A 26,172-nucleotide genomic window follows, 5' to 3' on the forward strand; every position below is an offset into this window, starting at 1 on the left:
CCATAAAATGTTTATTCTGGCCGAGGGCAGAAGAGGGTTGAGTTGGATTTCTTTACATGAGCACCTTTATCTACACCTTTTATCCAAGTGTCACTGAAAAGAGGAAAACTAAAGCTTAAATCTGTTCAAAAGAAAAGTAAAATGTTTTCAAATCACATATGCAAAGCAAGTGCAAACCGTGATGGAGGAGCAGGGGTCAAAGGGAACCAGCCGGGCCTGAGGAAAACAGATGAGGAGCAGAAGGGAGGGGGAGGCCGGTGAGAAGAGGACAAGCAGCGGGCGAGAGGAGGGAGGAGCACCGCCAGGAGGCTGCCGTGCGCTCTCTTCAGACAGGACCCAACAGCAGCGGTAGCGGGACAATGGACCGTCTCTAACCGCGGATTCTAACGGGCTTTCCGGCTGCCTCCAGCAAACTGGACTCGCAGGTATTGCCACACTCCACTGATTGTATTCACTTAGCATTTAGCTTTAGCCAAAAAGGAATAAAGTGTGGCTGAAAGAAACGGCTGCAGGAAGGAAGCGACGCAAAGCAGCAACAGCAGTCAGACAGAGGGACCACAGCAGGGCCTGCCATCCTGTGTCTCTGTGGGTCCAACACGAGGCGGTGACACACGTTTTATCATACTAAAGGCATACATCCGCAAGATTTTGCTAAGTGTACGCGTTTTAGTGATGCGTAATTGCAAGACAACGGTTTTTCATCCCCAAAGACCTCAAAACCGTGCGCAGTGCCACCAGCTTGAACACGGATAAACATTAAACGTTAATTGAAAAGATAGACAAGTCTATTGTAGAGGAATATTCAGACGCTGTTTATTTTGTTCTGTCATAACTAAACCTACGCGCACTACGTCCACTGCACCGCCAGAGGAGGTAAAGGAACCCGCGCTGGAAAACACAGCAAACATGCCATTTCTGTGTATCGGTGAATGGGACGCAGTAATTAAAACAACACCATCAGATATTAAGAAATGTTTAGTTAGTCTAACAAGTCGTGGTAAAAATACAGGCTGGGGTTAGCGGATAGCATATGTCGGATGTGCCAACAAAGCCTCTTTCTAGCCAACAACAGCAGCACAGCACAGCCAGAGAATGCAGCGTGCTGCTTATTTTTTTTCTTTTGGACCAAATTGAACCGTAGCGTTGGGACAAGGCCTGCGAGTTTCCCTTCCAACAGATGCGGGATTGTCGCGTTGAATAGGCAGGGGCATTGTAGCTGCTAGAATGTGTCTTCTGTTGGACGTTTATAATGCGTGACGCACCCAGACATGCAGAGATACAAGGATGCTGTGCGAGCAAGGACGTAACGCATCTGTACTGGCGGCATACACCAGCGGAGGAACACCTATTTACTCCATATCTTGAATTAATACATTTTAAATATCCATTTGAAAGTCATACAAGCAGTCAAATGGTTAAAATTAACACTAGATTTGCCCCATAGGCGACACAGACTGACACAATTGCCCGTGACATTTGGAGGAAACACAGGCCTGGTTGTTTACTGAAGCGAGGAACACTGAAGGGACCTCCCGTCAATAGGATGTCAGTCAGTTCCCATTTATTTTCATATGCCAAGATCTGCTAGTGGCCAGAGTGAAAACAAAGCGAGGATCTCTTTTAGAAAGGTATGCAAATTACATAGGCTAGAATTGGTGTAAATATAGTGATTAGATACTGTCAGTGATTTTTGGGAATGTTGACCTGTCCTTGGGGCAGATGGATTGCTATAATTCAGCATTGTGTTACTTTTTACAGCTAGGATGTTTATTTTGGGAGAGATGTTTAATTAATAGAAGCGTAATAGCACAATATAATAGAGCTGTAAAACAAGAAATGGACAGAAGACATTTGGAACTACAGCAGTTATGGATTTATTGGAAAACTCCAATTTACTTTAAATTTTTCTTTACACTGTAAGCGTGAGTCTCTAATTTGAAGTTGTAAAAATCAAATAGTTTTCTATATTTTCACAGTATTTTTGTCACTGGTGAAAGTTGAAAGTATGAAATGAATGGAGTTCAGGGATATATTATACCTGGCTTGAGCAAGATTTTTTTGAAGTGAATATTTTGACATTTGTAGGGACCTACTACGTTTGCTCTAAAACTGAATATTCATGGATACAGTGATGGCACTAATTAATCATTAAGCCTTAATTAACTTGACAGAATTAGCCCTGAAGATGTAGGTGCTATTTTAATGAACCTCCTACCATGTGATCTTTATATCAGCATTGTTTACAACAAAATTAGGCCTAAATGTTTTCTAGTATATAGCAGTTGTTGTTTTGTTTTCACTGAATGTGTTGTAATTATAAACTTAAACTCCGTGAACTGTGTGTGCCAAACAAGCCTGTAGTTTTTGTGGTTAAAATCTGCTCTTGTGTTTGTGTTTTTGTGTCCATGGCATAAATTAGCTTCAGTATTATCATTTATCATCTATATTTACTTCAATGTCACATCTTGTATATTTTTGGTAACTGTTTCTTTAGAAATAGGAAATTGAGTTACAACCTATACCATTGTGCAAATTACCCAAATGTCAACCCAATGTCAACTCAATAATGGTCAGTGTGAGTTCCCACAAAAGCCAGTGCATTACCTGTGTTTAACCAACCCACCTTATTCCTGTTTATCAATACGAGCCAACATATTCAGTCCCCCGTCATTTCAAGATAACAATTTAGTCTGTTTTAGGCACAATATCCTCGTGTTTCTCAGTAGCCTCCAGTGCTGTCCAAACAATCACAGGAAAAAGTCCCAGAGCAGAGCACATGTTGTAGCTGTATCTTTCTATAGAACTGCATTACGGATTGGCTCATACTAATGTTCACATGATCTTAGTGTGAGTATGCAGTCTTCAGAGCGGCAGTGTCACAAGATGGACCACAGTTGGGAGGGAATTCATGATCATAGGCAGGGCTCACATGTTGATCAATACACCTCCAGCTGAGTCATCTACACAACACATCAGCTACACACACCCATCAAAACAGCCCTATTGTGTCTATTGATCACACGAACAGTCCATTTTCTTCATATTGATTTATCACTTCAGCAAATGTATTGTGTATTTTCCACGCGCAAATATTTCTGTAGTCATTTTGTGTGGAAAAAAGAGACAAAAACATGTTATTGTATGGTATGTACAGTATTTTTTTTGTAAAAATAATGCATTTCTCTGATCAGTATTAGCAAAAAATCTTAATCATGCTTATCTAGCTCATAATTGAAATCATAATTATTTAAACTGATTACTTAAATTCTGTCAAAATAACCTGTAGATAAAGTATAAACTTAATATATTTTGTTTGTTAGAAAGGTCTTGTGACACTTTTGTTTATAAGCTTATATAGATCTGGAAAGTAGCTCTGATTTTGAGTTGCAGGAAAAGTGTACATATCATTCTGAATACAAGGTGATTAATTGTGTTTGCAATTACACTATTTTAATACAGTAGTTTGATTATTTGCACCAATAATTTAGCTATAATAAACATACTTCATAAGAATTCAAATTAAATGATCCAACAATGAGCAAAAGTATGCCCCCATTTTGTTTTGTTTTTTCATTGAAAGTGACTCTATGAAGCCATACAACAAGTCATCTTATTAATATTTTAGAAATTGTGTGAAACAGTATTCCATTTAACATGATTTTCTCCAGCAAAAAGGGTCTATCTGTTGATGGGGTGAATCTGCAAGCACAATACAGTCTGTATGAAAAGCTATTTTAAGTACATGTTGTGCTCCGATACAGTTTGAACACTGAGATCACAGATAACACTGGTCTTCATTGTGCGCAGCAGTTCACATCAGCGGGCCTTGTTCTTCCTGTACCTGAGCCTGTCCCTGTTGCATATATAGCATGTGTGAAGTCTTGTGTTGGTATATGTGTAGGATGAAGGACCAGAGGAAGTACAATGTGACCATCTCTCCACTCTACCGTCTCAGTGTTCACACCTCGCCTGTGAATTAATTTTCACACAGATCCCACAGTCGGAGAGAGTTGGAAATGAGAGTCAGTGTCCGTGCTGGATTAGTGAACTGTTACAAAACCAATCCCACTTCACCCCAAATATCCACTAGTACTGTTTTATTTCTCTTTAATAGTTGCATGTCATAATTTCAGGGAATTTTCTGACCACAACTTCACTGAATTCATGTCTCTGTCTTCTGGGTAGAGGTTCTTTCTCCCTAAAGTTAGCAACAACTCACTTCATTATAATATTACGCAAAATATGCCAAGCCCATAACTTTGCCTTTGCACTGGTCGAGACATGTTTGTTGTTTCATGGCATGGTATCTTGTGTGCAAATGCCATTATAATTGCTGTAAACTTGCGTGATAGCTAAATGACATTGCGATCAAGAGATATTATTGGGGTAACCCTGGTGTTTTCTGTGATTCAGAGTCCAGCGCTGACAGCAAGCAAACACAGAGGCAGCGTGTGAGGTCACAGCGCGTCATCATTTAATGGGATTATGCTGACAGCTCCTCAGACAGCATGTGGTCCACTGTAAACAAATACACGCAGGGAGGCCAGCTCTTCTCCCAGTGCTGGGCACTGAGGGAATATATAACAAAAGGCAAAAACAAAAGGTTTTTAGGATTATTAGAAACGCACAAACTGTATTATGAGGGTAATCTTTAGGTTTACTTTATTGCTATTGAGAAAATTCATTCTTTGCATTTGTCCCATTCCTCTATGCTGCTGGGTAAGCTTGTCAGGAGCAGTGTGCAACTGCAGCAGAGTGCCCAGAGACCCATCTCCAGAGCTTAAGATAGGCTTGGTCAGGACTACCTTAGCTGGAAGACTTTTTTGTGCATGTATTTTTGGGTTGGTGGGGTGAAATTGAGTGCCTGAAGGTAAGACACAGGTGGAACATGCTAGCACAGTTTTAAATGAAAGTTAATATTTTGAGGTCAAACATAAGGATAAAGTTATTACTAGATTGCAGAGTGGAATGGGAATATATAGGTAGAGGTTAAATACAGCATCATGATTAATGTAAACTCTATCCAATCCCATCACACAGGCCATGACGCAGACCTGATCATAAGGAGGAGTGGGCGTGGAAATGTGTCTGTGTGTGGAGCTGCATTAAATGGAGAAGAATTGAATCACAATATGACAAAAATAGCATATTATCAGAGGTGTCAGATACAATTAAAGGTTTTTCCATATCATCCCGCCCTAACATTGTTGCTTCTAAGGTGCAATGAATGTTTATGACAAAGTGCAAACAGAGATTTGTGGAGACAGCAGCAGCAGCTGTTTTTGTGGTTAACAAGGACAGAGTGTTGACAGTGTGGTTGTACATATGAATGGCTCATATATACAACAGATGTAATCATTTGTTCACTTTTCATAATTTCAAATAAATGTGTTGACAGGCGATTGTCTCACTCGTTTTTGGTTTTGTTTGTAAATGTGGCCCTCCAGCTTAATTAAAAATATATATGAATGGCACGATTCTATGGCACACAGTCTCAACTTTAAACCTATGCAAGTATAAGTCTTTTGACCCCACATGCTTGTCTGCTGCAGGTGCAGAGTGTCCGACAGCCCAAAGATGCTGCCCTCCTCCTCTGTGCTCTACGGCTCTTCTCCAGGGGGCATCTAACTCACCCAAAAACATGATGAAAACCGAACCATCAGGAGGCACCGGGACCTCCTCCGGGAACAGCGGGGGAAACAGTGGGAACATTACCCTGCGCAGTGCCTCTCCACACCGGAATGCGTATGAGGCTGGGCTAGCTGCGCTCAAGAAGGCCACCGACCACCTCAACAGCACCGCCACTAAAGGAGGCATTGACCGCGGAGCCAAACCTGCCCTCCTGCCCCGTCCGAGCGAGAGGGGCCGCAAATATGGATCAAACGTCCACCGCATCAAGAACATGTTCATGCAGATGCAGTCACCGGGAGATGAGGAAGATGGGAAAGCCATTGGTAAGACAAGGGTTTTGTTGGATGTGAATCTAGCCCATGTTTATCCAGAATGAGGGTCCTGTTTTAGGATTCCTTCATATTGTATCGGTAATCAGTAATAGGGAAAATAAGAAGGCAAAACCTGTATTTTCTAAGGACAATGTTTGGACACTGAAGTGAGCAATATGTCAACAATAACTCTCTTTAGCTTTTAAGTAATTTCGATTACCTCATTTAAATTTTTTAATCATTCAAATTATTTATTATTATTCAAAATCGAGGTCCAGGTTGTGGCCATACAATATTATGTAATATGCATTGTAATATTGTATGTGTGTTTCAGGTAAAGATCAGGATGTGAAATTAACTTTAACCCGGACGTCTGGTCTCAGCGAGCATGTTGATCACAGCGCGCTTCTCAAAATGGGCAGCACAGTGTCTGAAAGAGTCACTCGCTTTGACGGCAAAACTGAGGGAATGGGCACCTCTAAACTACAAGAGACGAGACGGATCTTCGAACAACGAGTGTTACAGGTCTGGACTTTTAAGTTTTTGTTTTAAATGATCAGCCACTTTAAATAGGTATAGCAATAAAGTGTAATGTTATTGTATGGATCTAAATAGAGCATAACATGATTTGGTTGACTAGATTATATATTAAGGAGCCCATATTCTGTTATGTACTGGTTTGTGTTATAATGTTGTTTCCTCATCACAAACAGACCTGAAATTGTGTTTTGTTTCATTTATACATATTTAACACACAAACCCTGTATATTTAGGCTGAGTTCTTCTCACAAACAGAAAACACTTAATAAAGGAAGTGCTCCACTGTTTTAACTCCATACAGCCTCTCTAGTAATTCATTTAGATTATTTCAAACCTCTACTGAACAAAAGGTAACTTGTAAACTACCGCTTCATCATCACAAGAAGCATTTTGAGCTTCGGCGATGTAGACAGACTAATAATAAAGGGTTACTCGAACATGTGTGAATGAAATAAAACACAACTCTGGGTATGATTTGATGAGGTAACAACGTTCAAACATGGCTTAAAGCTCAAAAGAGTCAGTTTTGTGTAATAAAGAACCTTTAATTTTCATAATGCCTGAACCTGAATCTATGGTTGTTTCTCAGGAGAAGCAAGCAGCCACCAACCGAATCTTGCTGAAGAAAGAACGGGCATCTGGGTTTCAGGACAGCCGCTTGGACGTGGTGGCTAGATTCAATGGCTCCACAGAGGCACTGGACCGACTTGATGACCCGCCCGCTCCTGTGCCCGCCTCCATCCCAGCCCCTGAGAATGTGACAGGCCCCGGAGATGCTGTTAGCCCCACTGTTAGCCAGCTCAGCGCCGTGTTTGAGAAGAGCAAAGGACAGCTGCAGAACAACTACCTCCCCCAGCGCCGATCGGGTCCTGCATTAGGGCCAAAACCAAAACCTCCCCCCAAGAACGAAGCTCTGAAGAAGGTAAGAAGGTCTGGGTTTTTGTTGAAGTCAGAAGTCAGTCATCAGCTTTGGAAAATTATCTCTGGCAATTGTGATTAGAGTCAGATTTGCGGATTCTGTTCAATGATCAGTGTGCCTTAACATTTGAGTGAAGACTGAAATATGACCTGCTAAAATAATAATAGGTACATGTTTGTAGAAGTCTAATCTACAGAGATAGCAGTTTTTGTAAATAGTAAGACAGAATGTTTAGTTGTTTGCAGTCTCTGCGATTTGCAAATTTGCAACCATTACAATTTCTGTAGTATGATTAACTTGCTTTTTTGACTCAAGTTATTAAAAAATACACAAAAATTAAAGCGTTCGAACATTCCATGCCAAGCAATAACAATAGTGAGCCCAGAGTTACAGAATGCAACTTTAAACATTATTGATTATGGTTTTATTAATTATTCCAGGAAAAATATGGCTTATATTATTATTTTTATTTTTGACAAAGGTGCTGGCGCCTGATAAAGAGGGTGCGACAGAGAAACCTACAGCAGTGACGAACCAGGAAGTGCAAGAAACATTATCCAGTTCTCAGCCGGACTTGGACGGAGATGTGCAGAGCGAGGAGAAAGACGGCAGCACTGGAGCTCCTGAAATCATTGTGAACCACTGCACCCCGTCCCCCGTGCCTCCCTCTGTTACTGTGACGTCAGCCAGCTTCTCTGAGGAACTCCCCGAGTCCAGGGACAAGGGCTCCAGCACAGAGCCCATCATCATAGTGGAGCACTGTGAAACCAACGGCAACGCGGAGTCCGAAGGGGCCACTCTGGTGCAGGCACAAGTCCACGCCGCCTTAGAAAATGGACAGACCGAGATCCCAGCGTCACTGGAGCACAGGGACCCAGACAGGACTGAGGAAGAGGAGGAGGGGAGGGAGGACTACTCCGAGGGCGATCTGGTGGACATCAGTGCGTACAGTGGCATAGGGGAGGACGACTCGGGGGGCAGCCAGTTAGATGATGATGACGAGGAGGAGGAAGAAGAGCCGTATCAACCTGAGAGCAGCAGCCATGAGATCCAGGGACTTCCTGAGGAGGAGGAGCCACCGCCGGCCAATCGGAAGATCAGGTTCAGCACACAGCCAATCAAGGTGGGTCATTTGTTATTTTAATAAAGGTATTCTTAGCTGTAACAGTTGTGCTTGTATTGGTCAGAAAGGACATACAGGTTATTAACTTGCTGTGGTTAAGGGAAATTTGTATGGAAAATACTTAGAGCAACTGTACTTTTACCTTTACGTTTAGCTGTTTTTAGTTTTTTATTTTTAAATTTTATTTGGTGAAATTATAAATATTGAAGTAGATTCGCCTCCTTGTATTCATTTGTGTGATAAAAAGTAAAGCGTAGCGAGAGATTACCCTGCCAAAGCACTTCCTGTGTGGTTTCTGTGTATGTCTGGAGGCTGAAATTACCAAGCCTTGACAAACCTCCACTTTTACTTCCAGAAAGCCTTATAATATGTCTTAGAACTGCAATATAAATATAGTGTATTGCAGTGCTGTCATATTCTATATTTATGGATTGCAGACAGATGATTCCTGATTTAAAGGATTTTGTGGAGACCTTTCCCCATTCAAACGATGTACTATTTTGTTTTGAACTGCGTTACTGCAATAACAACAGAGGACAGCCAAATACAAATCAGGAAGGATTACAGGGGCCCATAAATTGTAACACACAGACTTGTTTAAACTGAATTTCCCCTCCATAGCCTCATACTTCAAGGAGATTTTTGGATTACTCTCACATATACTGCACAAACTATCTTTGAACCCTGAACTTTTTAGGCTTATTTGAATTTAAGGTGGGTGTTTCTCTACCCTTTACCTTCATTGCCTCCCAGCCCAGTGTGGCACTCAACTGGGGCAACCGAGCAGTAGCATGTCCTGACAGGCTGTGGAGCTGTCACTGCAGTGATCTGTGCATTTGGAGGACTTAGTAGAGTTTGAAGTGAACAGGTCTTTTTATACAGTAAATTTAAGTTTTAAGTAATTTTAAGCATATTGTGACGGTAGTCATGTGGACATCTATGGTTAAAAAAATTGTCACATTTTTCTGTAGCACTTTTAAACCTTTACAATGCTCTTTACAACAAGGAACCACTCACCCATTCACACACACATTCATACACCAGTGTACGCAGACACTGGGGGCGAGATGGGTTAAGTGTCTTGCCCAAGGACACAACGGCAGCATTCATCTGTGGGAACTGGAATCATACCAGCCAACCTGTGGGTCAGTGGATCTGACTGCTCAATCAATTATGTTATTTTTTTATTTTATTTTTTTTATGTCGAGAGCGGGACTCATGATCTGTTTGTCTCGAGCTTAATAGCCTACAAATACACCACTGTAACATGTGTTAGCTGTTAAAAGAAATAGTTTGATTAATTTACACACAGTACTGGCTAAGATGGTCAAAAATAGAAATGAACATGATTTCTTTTCTTTTTTTTGTGGTTGTGCTGAGTGAGATATTTCAGTCAAGGTGTCCCGTTATCTAGTGATAGAGAAGGACGGGTCTTAATAATAATTCCTGAACATTTAGTGTTATTACTGTTGAGCTACAATACTAGTAAAAGGGAAATATCAGTTTACAAAAATATATTCCCTTACATGCTGTGACATTAAAGCAGGGTCATAAAAAACAAAATATAGTAATTTAGTTTTACTTTGTATCAGAGCTCTGTGTACATGTGCTGAGAAAGCATTGTTAGTTTATTTAAGGTTTTGAAATACAGTCAGCAGCAGCAGATTCTGTAGTGCAAGTATGCAGCCACCTGATCTCATCTCACACTAAAACAATTTGTACCAAATAACTTCAGCAACTTCCATTCAATCCTATGAGCTATAGGCTGTAGAGGCAGAAACAAAACATGAACTTAGACTTAGACATAAAAAAATATATAAACATTAATAATATATTCTAAAGAAGTAGCAAAAAAAAAAGCAAGAGACTGGTGTCAAATAAGGCATCATTATCTAAATGTATATGTGTAAGTAAAGATAAAAATACAGATATATAATCATAAAATTACTATGGAAGGACTTGCATAAAAAAAGAAAAGTAACAATCGTATCTGCTCATAACAAAATTTGAGAAGAAAATATCCTTCTGATGCAGTTAAGAAGAATGCACTGATCGATTTTAGATTAGTTTACCGAAATATAGCACAAACACACATTGATGCTTATAAAGTAGCAGTAGGAGGTAGGATGCTAATGCTGTCCATCAATATTAATTTGCAGTGACAGCATGTGTGTGAATAAAGCCGTGAGCAGAGACAGTGCTCAGCGAGGATTTAGATCAGATGCATGTCTCCACATCACAGAGAGTTGTGTGGCCGTGACAAAGAGCTTTGCTGGTCCAGACATGTCAGCTGTTGTAACGCAATGTTCCTTATTGTTTCATGTACAGCAAAAAATGAAGGGAAAAAAAGAACCATCAGCCATTATGTAGTACCTATGACATTAAGCTCCAGAGAAAAGCTGTGATTTGTGATGAGAGGCAGAATATCACTGTTGACCAGGATTGTTGTACACAGAGATGTACATTAGGTGATAGAGTTCCCGGTAAATGTTATATCTTATATCCTGTACCATTAATGAAGATAGATGTGTGAGATGTGAAATTGTGAATATAGCAACAGCATTTACTCCTGAATTATTTGTTGCATGTCTTGATGTAGTGGAAAAACTGTTAAACCTCAGTAGCAGGAATGAAAATGAATGTATACATATTGTAATTGTAACACATAAGTTCATATTTTGTATTCTATCCTCAAATTGCACAGATAAAAGCATAATCTCTTCATAGATAATGGTAGTGCTTTGAAGCATTTTGATAGTTTCAAGGTGTTTCCTGCATGTTCAACCATCTTGCCCCGACTTGCTTCGGCACACACACACGCAGCGTTCTGCAGGTTGTAAACAAGGCTACCTCTGTGAGTTTGTGTAAGAGGTGGAATGTGGATGGGTGTGTTTGTTTTCCTCCTCGGCACACACCTCCACACATAAACATGATCCGTACAGAGGAAGGTGATTGATAAGAATCACCCACTGGGCCCAAAAATGATGCCTGCTATGCTTTTTAACATCTGAGATTACAGATTCAATACACTTGAACTTTGTCACACCTTATAGAACATGAATATATGGTGGTTATATGTTGATTTTTTCAGAGTATTACTGAGCTAAGAAGTAAAGCCATTTGTATCATGTTAAAAAAGTGTTTGGCGGAGCTTCATGAATTATTATGTGCAGATACTCCAGCTAGTGTTTTCACTGAAACATGACCCGAGGACACAAAGCAGAACCCCAGGTATGTTTATTAAGAGGATATATTACCATAACATAGTCTCCAACTTGTTTTCATTATTATTTCACATAATGCTGTGCAATTAATCAAATTTTGATCACGATTTCAATTTGTGTGTCAAACGATCTCCAAACTCTCAATCGAGTTGAAATGATTTAAAGCTTAACTAAATTTATTTTATTTTATTTATTTATTTTTTATATAGATTATTTTGGATACATTTATGCTTTTCTATGCTTTATTTCATGTTCCAAGCATATTTTATTCATTTTATGTTTTATACATCGCAAAACTGCTCTAAGGTACATATTTGTAGCCTATATTTATTTTCAGTTTGAATGTTTTTCGTAAATTATCAACAACAAACTGGGTTTTTTGAGAGAGAAATGCTGAAAAAATGCATTGTGTAACTAAAAAATTATCGTGTGAATAATCGTGATTACAATATTGACCAAAATAATCGTGATAATGATTTTTTTCTATTATCGAGCAGCCCTGATTTCATATAATTTAAGCATTCTTCTCACCCTTACTGGCCAAAACCCTCTTCAGATACTATAGCTTTTGTATGTATAGGCAAACACATTCATAAAGGTGCTGTGTGGCCACCTGGGATCCCATTCCCACATTACTGCTGTTTGCTGAAAAAACTGCATTGGAATGAGTGTGTTATAAATTAACAGCCTTCAGCATTAACACTAGCACAGTGTCTCCCCTGTGTGTTCAAAATGTCAATTATTTGCGCAATAATGGGTAGTTACTCAGTGAAGTCGAGCAAAATGGTCTGATTTTTATACATTACCTATTTACTAGAAAAATAAACAGTCAGTACCTACCTAGATATGTCATTCAGGAAATATTTTTTTAAGTTTCTGTACTGCAAAACTGATTCTTGTGCTTTAAGACATGTTAGAATGTTGTTACCTTGTCAAGGACATACCTGGAGTTGTGTTTTGTTTCATTCACACATTTGAGTACCAGTAAGCCTTTATAATTAGTCTGTCTACATCTCCAAAGCTCAGAATGCCCTGTTCTACTTAGCAATGTCATGAAGCAGTAGTTTTCAAGTTAACAGCTACCTTTAACCTTTTGTTCAGTAGAAATTGGCAGGGCTGAAATTGTTCTATGTTTTGATGATACAACACTATAACATAGATCAGAAAATAGCGTAATATTAGCTTTTCATAATACCAAAGTAAAAACAGAACTGTGTAAATTCAGGGGAAAATATTTGGTCCATTTTGCCAGTAAAATAAAACAAAAATAAAAAGCTATAATGCAATAATCTGTACAAACCTCATCAGGTGGATTACATTTGTTGAATGGAAAGAGTGATTTACAATGGAAAATTGACCCTGGCAGTGAAGAAGAGGAAATGGCTGTCCTAAATGAATGTATTTTGGTATTGAAACTTCAGATAGGTCTGTCTATTGAGAAATGCAGACTTGGCAGTATTCTGTAAGATCTTGTATTGATAATTTTGCTGCTGGTTGTAATGCTCAAGGCCTTATATGCACGAACTTGGACAGCTTTAAAGTTACTCAACAGGAAGGAAGTGTGACAACAGGAAGTAGTTTGACAATCACGCCCTCTGACCCCATTTGTGTGAATAAAAGTCACCATCTACGTGGAGAACTGTCAAAATAAGGCTGTCACTTCTCTCACCTAGACCTATATATGTAATAAATTAACACCAAATTCTCACGCTATCTAACCCTATACATTTCGCACTTATTGCCCACCGGACTTGAGAGACAGCCTAAAAACGAAAGTAGACGCTAGTGCCAAACTCGCAGTGGGCAAGCCCCGCTGTTACCATGGAAACTCAATCATGTGAGCACCGGTCTGGTCACTGGGGACCGATGCGGACGACCCTTTTCTTCAGGAGGGGGGAGGGGTGTGAAGGAGAGGTTGAGAAAGGTGGGACATGAATCACAAGGTGCTATGGTTTATTAAAGCTTTCAACATGAAAACACATCATCGCAGTGTATTTTTAGATGGACAAGGCATGTTATTTAACGTGCGGGTGTATTCCCAGCAGAGGCTCAGTGTGGACAACTAGAGGGGCGAGTATTTAGGACGGTAACCATTAACTACAGCAGCTTAAAATGGGAAGTGAGGACAATACGGCCATTGTTAGCAGGGCAGTTAAAAAGAGAAGATTATATGGTTGTTTCGCATTCAAAATTATCACTGTAATAGCTGATGCACATGCGAACCCTCCATTGTAGTTATTCTTGGGAATATAAGATCTGCATATATAATTAGTGGTACAGATAATTAGGATGCAAGCAGGTTATAAGACAGATTAGGATGCAAGCAGGTTATAAGACAGAAATAATCATCTTTTTAATTGTGATTCTCAATTATAGTGAGCCTTATTGCTTTACGTGCTAACTTATTTGATCCTCTCTTTAGTTAGTTTTAAGGAGGATCTTCAGATATGGCACTGCAGTGAGGTTAGCAGTGATTTAGAGGGAGGCTGCCTTTTGTGTAGTAATTTTATATCATCGTGTATTATTATGTGTTGTTATACCTGTTCACCTGTTGAACTGTTGTGACCTCAGATTGATTAAAGGCCTCGTAAATTAACTGTCTTTAATTTGCAACTGTGACTTTTTAATAAACAGAAAATAGAAAACATTTTGACCTAAGAACATACAGTTTGCCTATGTGGTTAGGTGGTACTTTTGGTCAGAGCATGTTCAGTGTGAAAGGTCCACACATGTGAAACACCATACCTGTCAAACTGAAGAGTCTCACAGATCTGAACCGCACGTGAAGCAGTGACTGAAACTAAAACCTGTGAAAAACTGTGAACACCAAAGACATTTTAATGTGTGTTATTCTAAATATGTTGTACTTTGCATAATGTTGTAATGAGGGACCAGGTTTGCATATTAGCCCTTGGCTATAATGGACAGGGCATTGGCTGGTATTGTAAATGTAACAATGCCCTTTGTTCTGTCTCTTTTGAATAAAAAAATACATAAATAAATAGATGTACTTAGCAACTTTTCTGGTGGGATATAAACTACCTGCTTATCTCCTCAGAGATGTTATTTTTTTGCTTGGAATGCTCCATACTAGAATATTAAACATGTATATATCTGTGGCAATAAAGACATCTGTCACCTGACTGACCATCTTATTATTCTTCATTGAGATAAGCAGTAAGAAGGTGGCAGGCCTCCACCTGAAAAACATTCAGTTGATTCAGTGCCTGAAATTCTGAACCCTGTCACCACAAATCTGATATCTGACCTGTGACCTTTGCCCTCTGCCCTGTGTACAGGTGTTCACAACATACTCAAATGAGGATTACGACAGGCGTAACGATGACGTGGACCCGATGGCAGCATCAGCGGAGTACGAGCTGGAGAAGAGGGTAGAGAAGCTGGACCTGTTCCCTGTGGAGCTGGAGAAAGGTGAAGCTCTGAGCCTCTTATGTAACTCACACACGTGCACATTGTACTGACAGGGCTACCACCCACTGTCTGTCTGCTCATAACACCATTATCCTCTCAGGATTAAACTTAGCGCTGATTAGCCCCATTAGCTGCTAGTAATTCTAAGCATAGTAGCTTTGAATTAGTGATGAAATGTGATGACTGCTCTCACTGCTGAAAATTTTTAAAAATGTCTTTATTCTTATTTATTTATTCAGCCACACAAAGCAATTTTTAGTCAGGTTCACAAACAGAAAAACTGCCATTCTTGGACTCAGTCACTAGGGGTGCTGTAGAGTCACCTCTTCACCCTCGTGTGTTCTGTTTGTGAGTAGAAAACAGTCAAAACATCAGCATACATAGGGCTTGTTGATTGGTCATCACGCACATTGCAAAACACTTAAAATTCTTACTTTTTTGAGATGTACATTGAATAGAAATGACTTAATTTTGCTTCATTATTATGAGTTCTTTAGATTATATTGTGACTTGAATAACCATATTATTTAATTGTGCATTCATCTTAACACCTCTGGTTCTGAGGCAAAAGAAAACAGGATTACTCACATGACTTTAATAAAAACCTTTACATGGAGCTAACTAATAACACAGAAAAAGTGTAAAAAAAAAAAAAAAAGTTCCTTTAATTATTGATACATAGTTAATAAAATAATGGATGCTGCACATGATATACTTAAAAGGCCGATATTACTCTATTTTGTGATATTTTTTCTGATTGTTATAATGTTAAAAGCTACAACTACATGACATCACATGGTGGAACAGAGAGACAAGCTAATAAACCAGGATTACTCAAACATGAAATGAATTAAATACAACATGTCTCTTTTTTTGACATGGTAACAGCATTATAACATAACTCAAAGCTCACAAGAATCCATTTTGTGTAGTATAGAACCTTTAAGACATTTTGGACGTGTGTGTGTTGTTACAGATAGCGACGGCCTGGGCATTAGTATTATTGGGATGGGAGCAGGAGCAGATATGGGCCTAGAGAAACTTGGGATCTTTGTGAAGACAGTGACAGAGGGAGGAGCAGCGCAGAGGGACGGCAGGTACAGTATATGACCCCCTCTGTACATAAAGTATACACTGAAAGTCTGTTACATCTGCACTGCACTTAGACACTGGTCATAATTATAAGTTACTGTTTAAATATAGCTCTGCATGCTGGCTATAGCGTATTTGTGGCTTATAGATATTCATGGATGTGGTTTTGAATGCAGCTACACTAAAGCCCTTTTTTAAAACATGTATAGACTATAAATGCAAATAAATACAAAACTGCAATTAAAGTAAACTTGAAGTAAGAGCCTCTTCACTGTGCTGAAATGAGCTGAGGCTTTGTGGGCTCGGTTGTGGGAAGGTGTGAACTGTTTTGACCGTCAATGTAAGATACAGTAATTCTAGCTGCTATATTTTCTTATCGGCAAAATGTCAAAATAGTCAAATTGAATAACAAAAATACGGAATATAACTTTTTATGTAAACACCTTTTTCCAAGTAGGGTGCAATCTGAGCTAAAAACAATAAAGTTTTCAAATTGTATATGTATTTCTACCATTAATGTTGCTGTTTTTCCCTATTTGTGCATGTATAATGATTTGGTCATTTGTAATGTTTGTGTGTAGGATACAAGTGAATGACTTGATAGTGGAAGTGGATGGGACCAGCCTGGTTGGTGTGACCCAGGCCTTCGCTGCCTCTGTTCTTCGTAATACATCTGGCATCGTCAAGTAGGTCATTTTTACACATATACACATGATGGTTTGTAGGGTTGTGCTAAAATAATGAATCATCAATATATTGTGGCCATACCGGATGGTCAAAGCCTGATCCTGTCAGATCTCACAAGCTAAGCAAAGGTGGGCCTAGTTAATTCTTGGATGGGAGACTACTGGGAAAATCAGGTGCCCCAGTGAGGTGGTAGTCACAAACACTGTCATTGTGTCCTTAGGCAAGGCACTTTACCCACATTGCCTAGTATGAAAAGTGATGTGTGTGTGTGAGCGATGGTGGTGGTAAGAGGGGCCAATGGCACCAATTGGCAGCCTTGCTTCAGTCAGTCTGCCCTAAAATAGTAGCTTACCACCATTCAGTGACTGAATAATACTCTGTAAAGCGTCTTTGCGACAAATGTCTGTGAAAATCGCATTTTAAATAAAAAACTTACTTACTTAGTTACTTAATATTTGTTGATACAGTATGATTATCTGAGCTGCTGTATCAATATATTGCTATAATTGATGTTTGTTCAGAGAAAAGGAAACTTGTTCATGCAACACACTTGACATATTCATTGTTTTAATGGTTACAATTGGTTTATTTTATACTCTTGTTAAAATGTATTTGGTTCTTAAAAATAATGATATATTGTGGAATATCTTGTGCAATATATCGATTATTACATGTATCACCATACCATGATAACGTATCGTGACGATATCGTATTGTGAGCCATGTATCGAGCAAATCGTGAGGGACCCTGCGTGTTTTGAAGTAACTACTCCTACAATTTTTAATAGCCGTTATGTTGATAGTGTTTGTTGTTTGTTTTTCCATCCAGTAGAGCAGCTTAGTTCTTTCATTGTGGGTGGGTCGCCTCTGTGTGTTTGGACTTGTACCGCCAGAGTCTCTGTGTTGTAACAGTGATGGTGGTTGTTGAATATTTTGCAGGTTTGTGATTGGTCGGGAGAAACCGGGAGAGCAGAGTGAAGTGGCACAGCTGATCCAGCAGACTCTGGAGCAGGAGAGGTGGCAGAGGGAGATGATGGAGCAGAGATACAAACAGTACATGGACGAAGATGATGAGGTACAGAAATAGCCCAAAGGAAGTCTAGTTTGTTATGTGAAATACAGGCCATTTTCACCCCCTTGTGGACAGTGTTAATACAGCAAGAGACATACTTGCAAATGGATAGTCTTCTATGCTACTTTTTAAAAAAAAGAAAAAAAGAAGATCATCAGTGTACTCCTTGTCTATCCAAATCTCAGTTTGATGCAGTGAGTCTTTTTGTGACTCACCAAAACAGGTAATGTCTGATTTGCTTTGCCAACCCCACAAATTTGAAAGAGGAATTTAAAAACTGGCAAAAATCTATGTACGATAATATTAGATTAGATTCAAATTTATTGTCATTACACATGTATAAATACTAGGTAACGAAATGTGGTTTAGCATCTAATCAGAAGTGCAAGGAGCAGTAAGTGCAATATATACAGAATGTGGGGTATATACAATATAGACAATATACAGCAGGGGTGTCGTGGGCCAAACTAAGTATTTATTGAAAAATTTCAACAACATCTGCATGTTTTCTCTTCTTTCGAGGTATGAAATATTAAACCTTTTCTTATTCAAATAAATGTTTAATAATAGTTTGAATCCAGAACAAGCAAAAAATAAAATAATAGCCTATCTGTAGCCGGCAGGCCAGCTTTAATACATGTTTGATATAATCTTGTGGGCCAAATATAATTATATCACGGGCCAAATTTGGCCCCTGGGCCTGAGTTTGACATGTCTGATATACAGTATATTACAGTGTAGATCAAGGGTTTCCAACCTGTAGCTTGGGACCTATCTGTAGCTCTCCAACCCCTTACAAGTAACTCACCAAAGGATTACTGAATTATACATATTGCACTGAATAACTCACATTTGATTGATTAAATGCCTACTTCCTTGGTAAATGTATAATTTTGATGCCTATATGTGTGCACTGATAAGTGGATAGTGGGTTATATTTTAGAGACATCTAATTGTACCTCATCTTCAGCTTACCATGGCTCTTTAATTTACAAAATTTCTGGTGACCACTAAAATGACTAGCTCTCTGGCATTTTCGTTTTACAAAAAGTAGCTTACAGGAGGATAAAGGTTGGAGACCCCTGGTGTAGATTGTAGTGAGTATATACAAATAAATATGGCAGTATGCACAGGAGGCAATTAGATATAATAAACATGGGGGAGATATGGGCAGATGTATTGTAAAAAAAAAAAAAAATACTATGAACAAATGTACTACGGCTATAGAAAATGTAAATATGTATGACATATATAAATGAGCAAAGATATATATGAACAGTATAAATACAGAACGCTATAAATGAATAAATAGAAAGTTATGTGTGAAATGAATAGGTAAGCATGTAATATGTAATCAAACTATTTTATAAGGTATATCGACAGGTTTCAGACAACATCACAATTGTATAGTTCTATAATGTTAAATCAGATGGAGGCAGGTAAACTAAATATGCAGACTTTTGTGTTATATTTGAGACCATGGATTTCATGACTAATATATATCTGTTTGTACCTTTTCCTTTTGGTATTTATTGTAAAATGCAATGCAAATTACCCCATAAAACAAGAAACTGCAGGTGTGACATCATCCTTTTCTATAATCTGAAAACAACCCTTATATTTTTCATTATGAAGCAGGTGTCTATTGATTTGTCTCATCCCTAAAGTCCTCCATACAGCAGACTCCATCTTGTTATTAAAATCAGCGTATAAAGGATATTAAAGTCCGCGCTCCCAATATACCCAATACCCAATAATACAAGCGGCCAAGACCTGTTCTTATCTTTTCAGGCTGGAGCTGAAGTCCAGCATAGATACCGCAGAGCAATACACTTTTATGTTTAATCTTCTGTCAGCAGTGGTATGTTTCTGTCAACATGGACAAGGCCTAATGTGGAGTTAATTTGTTTAGTGTTGCAGAGGAGAACCTGGAGGAGAGAGGTTGGCAGCCAGCTATTGATTGAGCAGAAGCTTTTAGCAGAGGACATTTAGAAAGGCTAACTGTGATAGCTCGTCTCCATCACTTCATCTGTAATGCCGTACTGAGACTGTGGGCTTCCTTTGGGCTCGCTGCCATTTGTTCCCTTTAATATGACACTTCAATTAAATTACACTGCATCTTTAGAGCAAGTGACTGTGGCTCCGGTTTTACAATCTATACATATATTGCTTGTTTCAAATGACATCACCCCATTTAATAGGCCATTCATATTTAATTAAAAAACAGCTAGAGTGAATACTGTTAAAAAATGGAATCTGTGTTGTAATAAAGTGAGTTCAAGGGTAGTGAATAACAGGAATGGTCTGGTTCGATGTTTTGAATTTACCTTTTAGATATTTGTGATGAAAAGAATATGTAAACAATACGCCCTTTATCTGAGAGAACGAACTTATCACATCCTAGAATCTGAAAACCACCAATACAAAGCTGTTTGTTATGAATTCTAATTTACTACTATCCATTGGAGAAATAAAGAGAAATAAAGTCTAGCTGGGTTTCTTTCACTCCTTTTAAGACACTTAATCTAGGGCTGTGAAAAATATTACTAAAACTAGTATTTTACTGAAAGCAGCACCTCAAAAAAACAAAAATGGACTTCTGAATAGTTTGAAAATAGTTTTAATCTTTACCAGAATGAGTAATACCACAGTGTAATATTAAAGGACTACTAGAAGTTTGTGGTGAAAATTAGATTTTACAGTCAAATGAGTAAGCCTTTTCTCTTACATTGAAATAAAGTTAGAACATTTGGTATTATGATAGCACTGTAATCTAAAGTGCTGTGTTTTTGTGCACAGACAGGGGAGTATGCCACAGATGAGGAGGAGGAGATGAGCCCGATGTTTCCAAACTCCATTGAAGTTTTTGACTTGGCAGAGCACGAGGCCACGCTGTCCCCTGTGGAGCTGGACCCAGAAAAATTGGCACACAAATTCAAAGAGGTTTCACCAGAATAACCTTATGTTGCATATGGGATGGGATATGGGATGTGTGTGTCACAAATGATTGCAAAGATAGTTCTGTTTATATATTCATGTGTAGTGCGTACTGTTGTGTTATTCTTGAGCAAGACTCATTTGAATGCTATAGTGGAAATGTAGTACTAGAGGTGCTATTTTATGGTTTATGCAAATGAAAAATTGCAAGAAAAAAAATCAAACTTTGAACCATTTAATTTGAAAAAGCAAATGGGCATTGATAATTTTGAAAGTCTTTCATTGTTTATGAGGTGGTTGTAAACATGAACTTAAGACAAAAATGTGCCTCTCTATAATCATGAACATTGCAAATTAACCTTGGCTGTAAATGCCCTAGAGTGTTACATGTTTGATACTAGTTCATACTAGTTGTCTCACGAACCACATGAATAAAGACTTAAATACATGAATAAAAGTATTTCCTTGTGCCTGTAGCTCCAGATCAAACATGCTGTAACCCAGGCCGAGGTCCAGTTGCTTAAGAGGAAGGTGAGTGCTGATTTCTCATCCACACAAATGCACTGGCTGAGTCCAGTGATGCTGCCCACACAGACGAGTGCAATAACCGTGTTCTGATATGACCCCCTCACAGCTGGCTCACGCTGAGCAGGACCGGCTGCGTTGGCGGATGGAGCGCGCTCAGTTGGAACAAAGCATCAGGGACAGTAAAGAGCGCATGGAGAAGCTGGAGGGCTACTGGATGGAGGCTCAGTCTCTGTGCAAGGTAATACAAACAAGATAATAATGTGTACAGGTGTACTCACATCTGTTTGAAATTATGGCAACACTTTATAATAACCACATCTCAATTAGCCCTCATAAAGCATGAACAAAGACTTCATTTTGATTGTTGAATTTGAGGGCTTGAAAATATTTGTGCTGAATATTTAAATAGTGACATGTTGAAAAAAAATACTTAAAAATAATAATTTAAAAGAATTATAATTTAAAAAAAACTTTTAATCTCCCATATTAGGATATAAATATATAATAATATACAATATAAATTAAGTAGCTACTAAGCCTGAATCATTCTAAATAAACTACATGTTTATTATGATTCAATATTATTTATTGAAGCATTATGAGGATTAATTAAAGGACTAATTAAACTGTAGTTGTGTTATCAAAATAGCAAAAAAGCTCCACACTGAATTAGCAACATGATGTGTCTGCTAGAGAAGGCAGTTGCATAAATAGATCTAAACATTTCTGTCCTTTTAAAAGGTATAATGTTAAAAATATGATGTATCGATCCTAATCCAAAACATAGCAGGAGGGATTTTGTTTTGTCAAATCTGAATAACTAAATCGCCTACTAATATATATTGTTTTTTGTCTGACAGGCTGTAGATGAACACCTAAAGGAAACCCAATCTCAGTATCAAACCTTGGAGCGGAAATACAGCAAAGCCAAAAGACTGATCAAAGAGTACCAGCTCAAGTAAGATTTATACAACACAATATAACTGTGATAGGGAATGATGATGTGCAATAGTCTGTGTATGTTTGTGTTTCAGGGAGGCTGAGTATCTGAAGAAAGAGGCCGAGCAGCAGCAAGAGCAGGAGCAGAGCCAGGCCACGCACCAAGAGGAGACAGTCAACCTCCAGGAAAAGGTTTGCCCATTTTCATGTTACACACTGTTGTTAAGTGTAAAAGAAGAAGAAATGTTTACCGTATTACTTTACAGTTCGCTAAATGTATTGTAGGGCAATAACATACACTGGTATACAATAAATTATGTCTTACGTGCAAGAAAAACATCTGTAATCAAATAAAAACAAGATAGATTTTAAGCAAAGAAAAGAAAAAGAAAAGTTATATAGTGCAGCTTTAAAAACAAAACATAATCACCCATATTAGAACGACTACTTTCATTTTACACACTGTATTTACATGAAGCCTTGTCTGTGCCAGTGTGCTCCTTGGTTACAGAGACACAAACTGCTAAGAGCTTCATTCATTGACTCCACTGACTGCGTACTGTCTGGACACAAAATGTCCTCTTATTATTTCTCATTCTTGTCTGTTTCATTGATTTGAGATTCTTCAGATTCCACTGTCAGCTCATAAACATTTCCCTGGCTCGAGAATTTGAATTCCTCATCTATTTATACATTTGTCCCTAAAAATACTAATCATTTCCTGTCTTTGTTTCCTCAGATATGTGACTTGGAGACCAAAGTGGATGCCCTGAAGACCCCAGACTCCTAGAATCTTGCTGTCCAAAACTGAGGAAGAATGCTGCCTTTATTTTAGTTTGTCTGCTGCAACCAATCCAATATCGAGCTGGGAAATGGATTACAACTCTACAACACAGCTTACAGCCCCCTACACTCAATTTCCCACAATGCATATCTCCTCTCACAGATCCAAAATCATACTTGTGTGTCTTCCTGGCAAAGTGCTTGGCAATCAACATGGAGTTTTGGAGTATTTTATTGTCAGACTTTTTCACAGCATGTTTAAGCAGGGATCCTACTATGACTATGGCTAGTCACAAAGTGCTTTACGGAGGGACAGGCTAAAGAAGACGACTGGTCATTGGATTGCTGTTGCCATACATTTTTGTGAACTGTAATACAAAATGGCTACCATGTTTTTACGGACAAATTGGGTGGCCGACCAAATCCAGGGACTTAACTTACTTAGGTCTGTATCCAGCCTAAACTAAAGCAATGGGATGTGTATTGAAAACATGGTGGTATGTTGTTTGTACATATTCTGTGTATTTAAAGCATTTAGGTGGGTAGGAAAGTAGGACACAACAGGAATTCATCTCTTGACATATATGGCAAACAGGGTGTGACTTCTATGGTGTATATACAATATGTGTTTACGAAAATGAATTGTGTTTTTACATATGCAAAAATGACATTTCACTAATACTAAAGACAGTCACACACTATGCTTAAACAGGATAGAATAATACCACAACCGAGCCCACAAACGGATTCAGATTTTAAAAGATAAAGCATTTTACTTGGATCTTTTTAACAATTAATTAGTAACTTTAGTCCTACTTCAGCCACTGAGCAGAATCATCCATTACAAATAGTATGTTAATGTAATATATACTGAACAACACAAGAAAACTAACAACATTGCATACATATTATTGAAAAAGTAATTTATTGTCTCTTTATTCCAGTTAATCCATTTTTTGCATGTAATGTAAACACACAATTCCAATTAGCAGATTAGTAGACGGTCCCAGTGGCAGTGTTATGAATATAAATATAAAGTTAGTGCTTGATATCAAGAACAAATGTGGGTAACTAATCAGATGTTATCCTTGGATTCTGACTGAGTTTTCACGTATTTCTTCCACCTGGGAAATACTGCAGTATGATTTTAGAAAGGACAGGGCAGTTTGATTCAAATCTCATTATTTGCATGTGGTGCTGAGTAGAGCAGTGCACTGAATCGTAGAACTAGAACATGTGTATGTATCTCCACAAGATTATCATCTGAAAGTATTTTTGTTTTTTCTGGAAACGGCTTGCTGGCCAAGCTCTGATTCGATTTTTGTAACTGAAAACATGTCCAATCATTTTAACAGAAAACAGGATTAAAGGTGCTGTGTAGCTTTGTGATCTAGTGAAGGCTTTACAGATTGCAATTACCCAACAGAACTACTGATTTCAATTTGTCATTTTGAACAGAATAGCTGAACAACATAAAAATAATAAATTAGTATAAATAATTACCAATCTAACCATTTACACATCGTACCTGAGTCAGTGAGCTCTGATACTCACAACATCTCTCTTGTAATTTCCCCAAACCTTGTATATAAGTCTTTCTTAATGACTAAATATGTGGCCATACGAGTTTGATAAACAGTATTTGATTTTGAATTGTATGCATTGAGCTCAAGTTAAAAATGTGTTTTGCCTAAAAAGCCTTTACATCGACTATCTCCATTCATCTCTGACTATCGCTTAAAATTTAATAATATATCAAAAGTAAAAAATAAAAAGTTTGTAGGATTTTTATTGATTTGTATTGGTCAAAGAATGTAACCAATTTGAAAGAATAGCTTAACCAGAGTCATATGTAATTATATTTATTTAATATTGACACTGACCATTAGTATTAGCATATAGTATTGGGAAAATGTTTGTGCAAATAGAAAAGATTACTCAAAAGGTCTAGAATGGCGATGCTTGGGCCTGTCATGATAACAAATTTTGAATCACGATATATTGCTACAGATATACTGCGATAAATTATAATATTGAAACTACTTTATGCCACTGATATAAAACATTTTTAAATAACGAACCAGTAATTAAGCCAGAGAAATCACTTATTTAACCTTTTTATTACAACAAAAATACCCAAATCTCCCCACTTTTACAAAGAAAATGTACACACAATGAAAAAATATATTGATTTCATATATTTAACGATAAGTCGATGTAGTAATTATCGTGACAGGCCTTACAATGCTTCTGGTATGACTGAGTTTTATAGGGGACAACAATGAGCCATACTGCACACATTTACATTCACATATAAGAGGCTGTATAGTTGTCATTTGGCACACTTTCTTATGTAATGCCTTGTGTCTACTCGCTCTACTTGTCTAACCACTCTTGAGGGATTGTAGCACTGACTGTAGATGGATTATGCCTTCAAAGCCCCCCAATAAGCCATTGTATTGTAGAAAGGTGATCAATATTAGTTTTTGTCACTTCCTTATGCTTTACATAGTCCTTACTCTAAAACGTGCAGTTATTTGAATGAATTGTTGGTATTGACACTCTTTGGGCAGGTGAATGGGTCTAGTGCCTTGTCTTGGTAATAGTAATAAAAATCAAGTGAGAATTTAGTTTTCGTATGTGTTGAACCATATCTTAAATCACACATGCTGGCCACATTAATTAGGTCTGTGTTCTAATGCACTTATTGTGAATGGGATGTTTGACTTGAATTGCATTTAATACGGTGTATCTAATAAAGTGGCCGGTTCGTGTATGAACAGAACGAATGAGGTGATGTACCCTATATGTTATAGACCAAGAGTAGGACAATCTTTTTCAAAACTCCACGTCCTCCTGCTGATGCCACCATGTTTGTCTCAACAAATGTGTCAGAATTAATAAAGAAATGAATGAAATACAGTGTGGTTCATGTTTCAGTTCAACAACAACAG

The 26,172-nt window shown here is 38.1% G+C and overlaps 1 protein-coding gene across 3 annotated transcripts; it reads left to right on the forward strand.

Annotated features, from left to right (window-relative positions):
- LOC110171305 (neurabin-2-like) lies at positions 1–26,140 on the forward strand. Of its 3 annotated transcripts, none has more exons than XM_020937006.2 (15): positions 1–425; positions 5,553–5,954; positions 6,277–6,467; positions 7,072–7,404; positions 7,883–8,524; positions 15,048–15,180; positions 16,157–16,277; positions 16,854–16,958; positions 17,899–18,034; positions 20,831–20,974; positions 21,446–21,499; positions 21,603–21,734; positions 22,357–22,454; positions 22,531–22,627; positions 23,175–26,140. In XM_020937006.2, the coding sequence occupies exons 2-15, from the start codon at positions 5,642–5,644 to the stop codon at positions 23,223–23,225; spliced, it is 2,550 nt and encodes an 849-aa protein (XP_020792665.2). In that variant the 5' UTR covers positions 1–425; positions 5,553–5,641; the 3' UTR covers positions 23,226–26,140. The 3 variants fall into 3 exon arrangements, with proteins under 3 accessions (XP_020792665.2, XP_055009120.1, XP_055009119.1); XM_055153145.1 differs by lacking the exon at positions 1–425 and adding an exon at positions 719–873; XM_055153144.1 differs by lacking the exon at positions 1–425 and adding an exon at positions 1,447–1,628.
- Positions 26,141–26,172: the final 32 nt, after the last annotated feature.

Source organism: Boleophthalmus pectinirostris, unplaced genomic scaffold (assembly GCF_026225935.1).
Source record: "Boleophthalmus pectinirostris isolate CB_2022bp ecotype Guang Dong unplaced genomic scaffold, ASM2622593v1 HiC_scaffold_17, whole genome shotgun sequence".
NCBI classification, from domain to species: domain Eukaryota; kingdom Metazoa; phylum Chordata; class Actinopteri; order Gobiiformes; family Gobiidae; genus Boleophthalmus; species Boleophthalmus pectinirostris.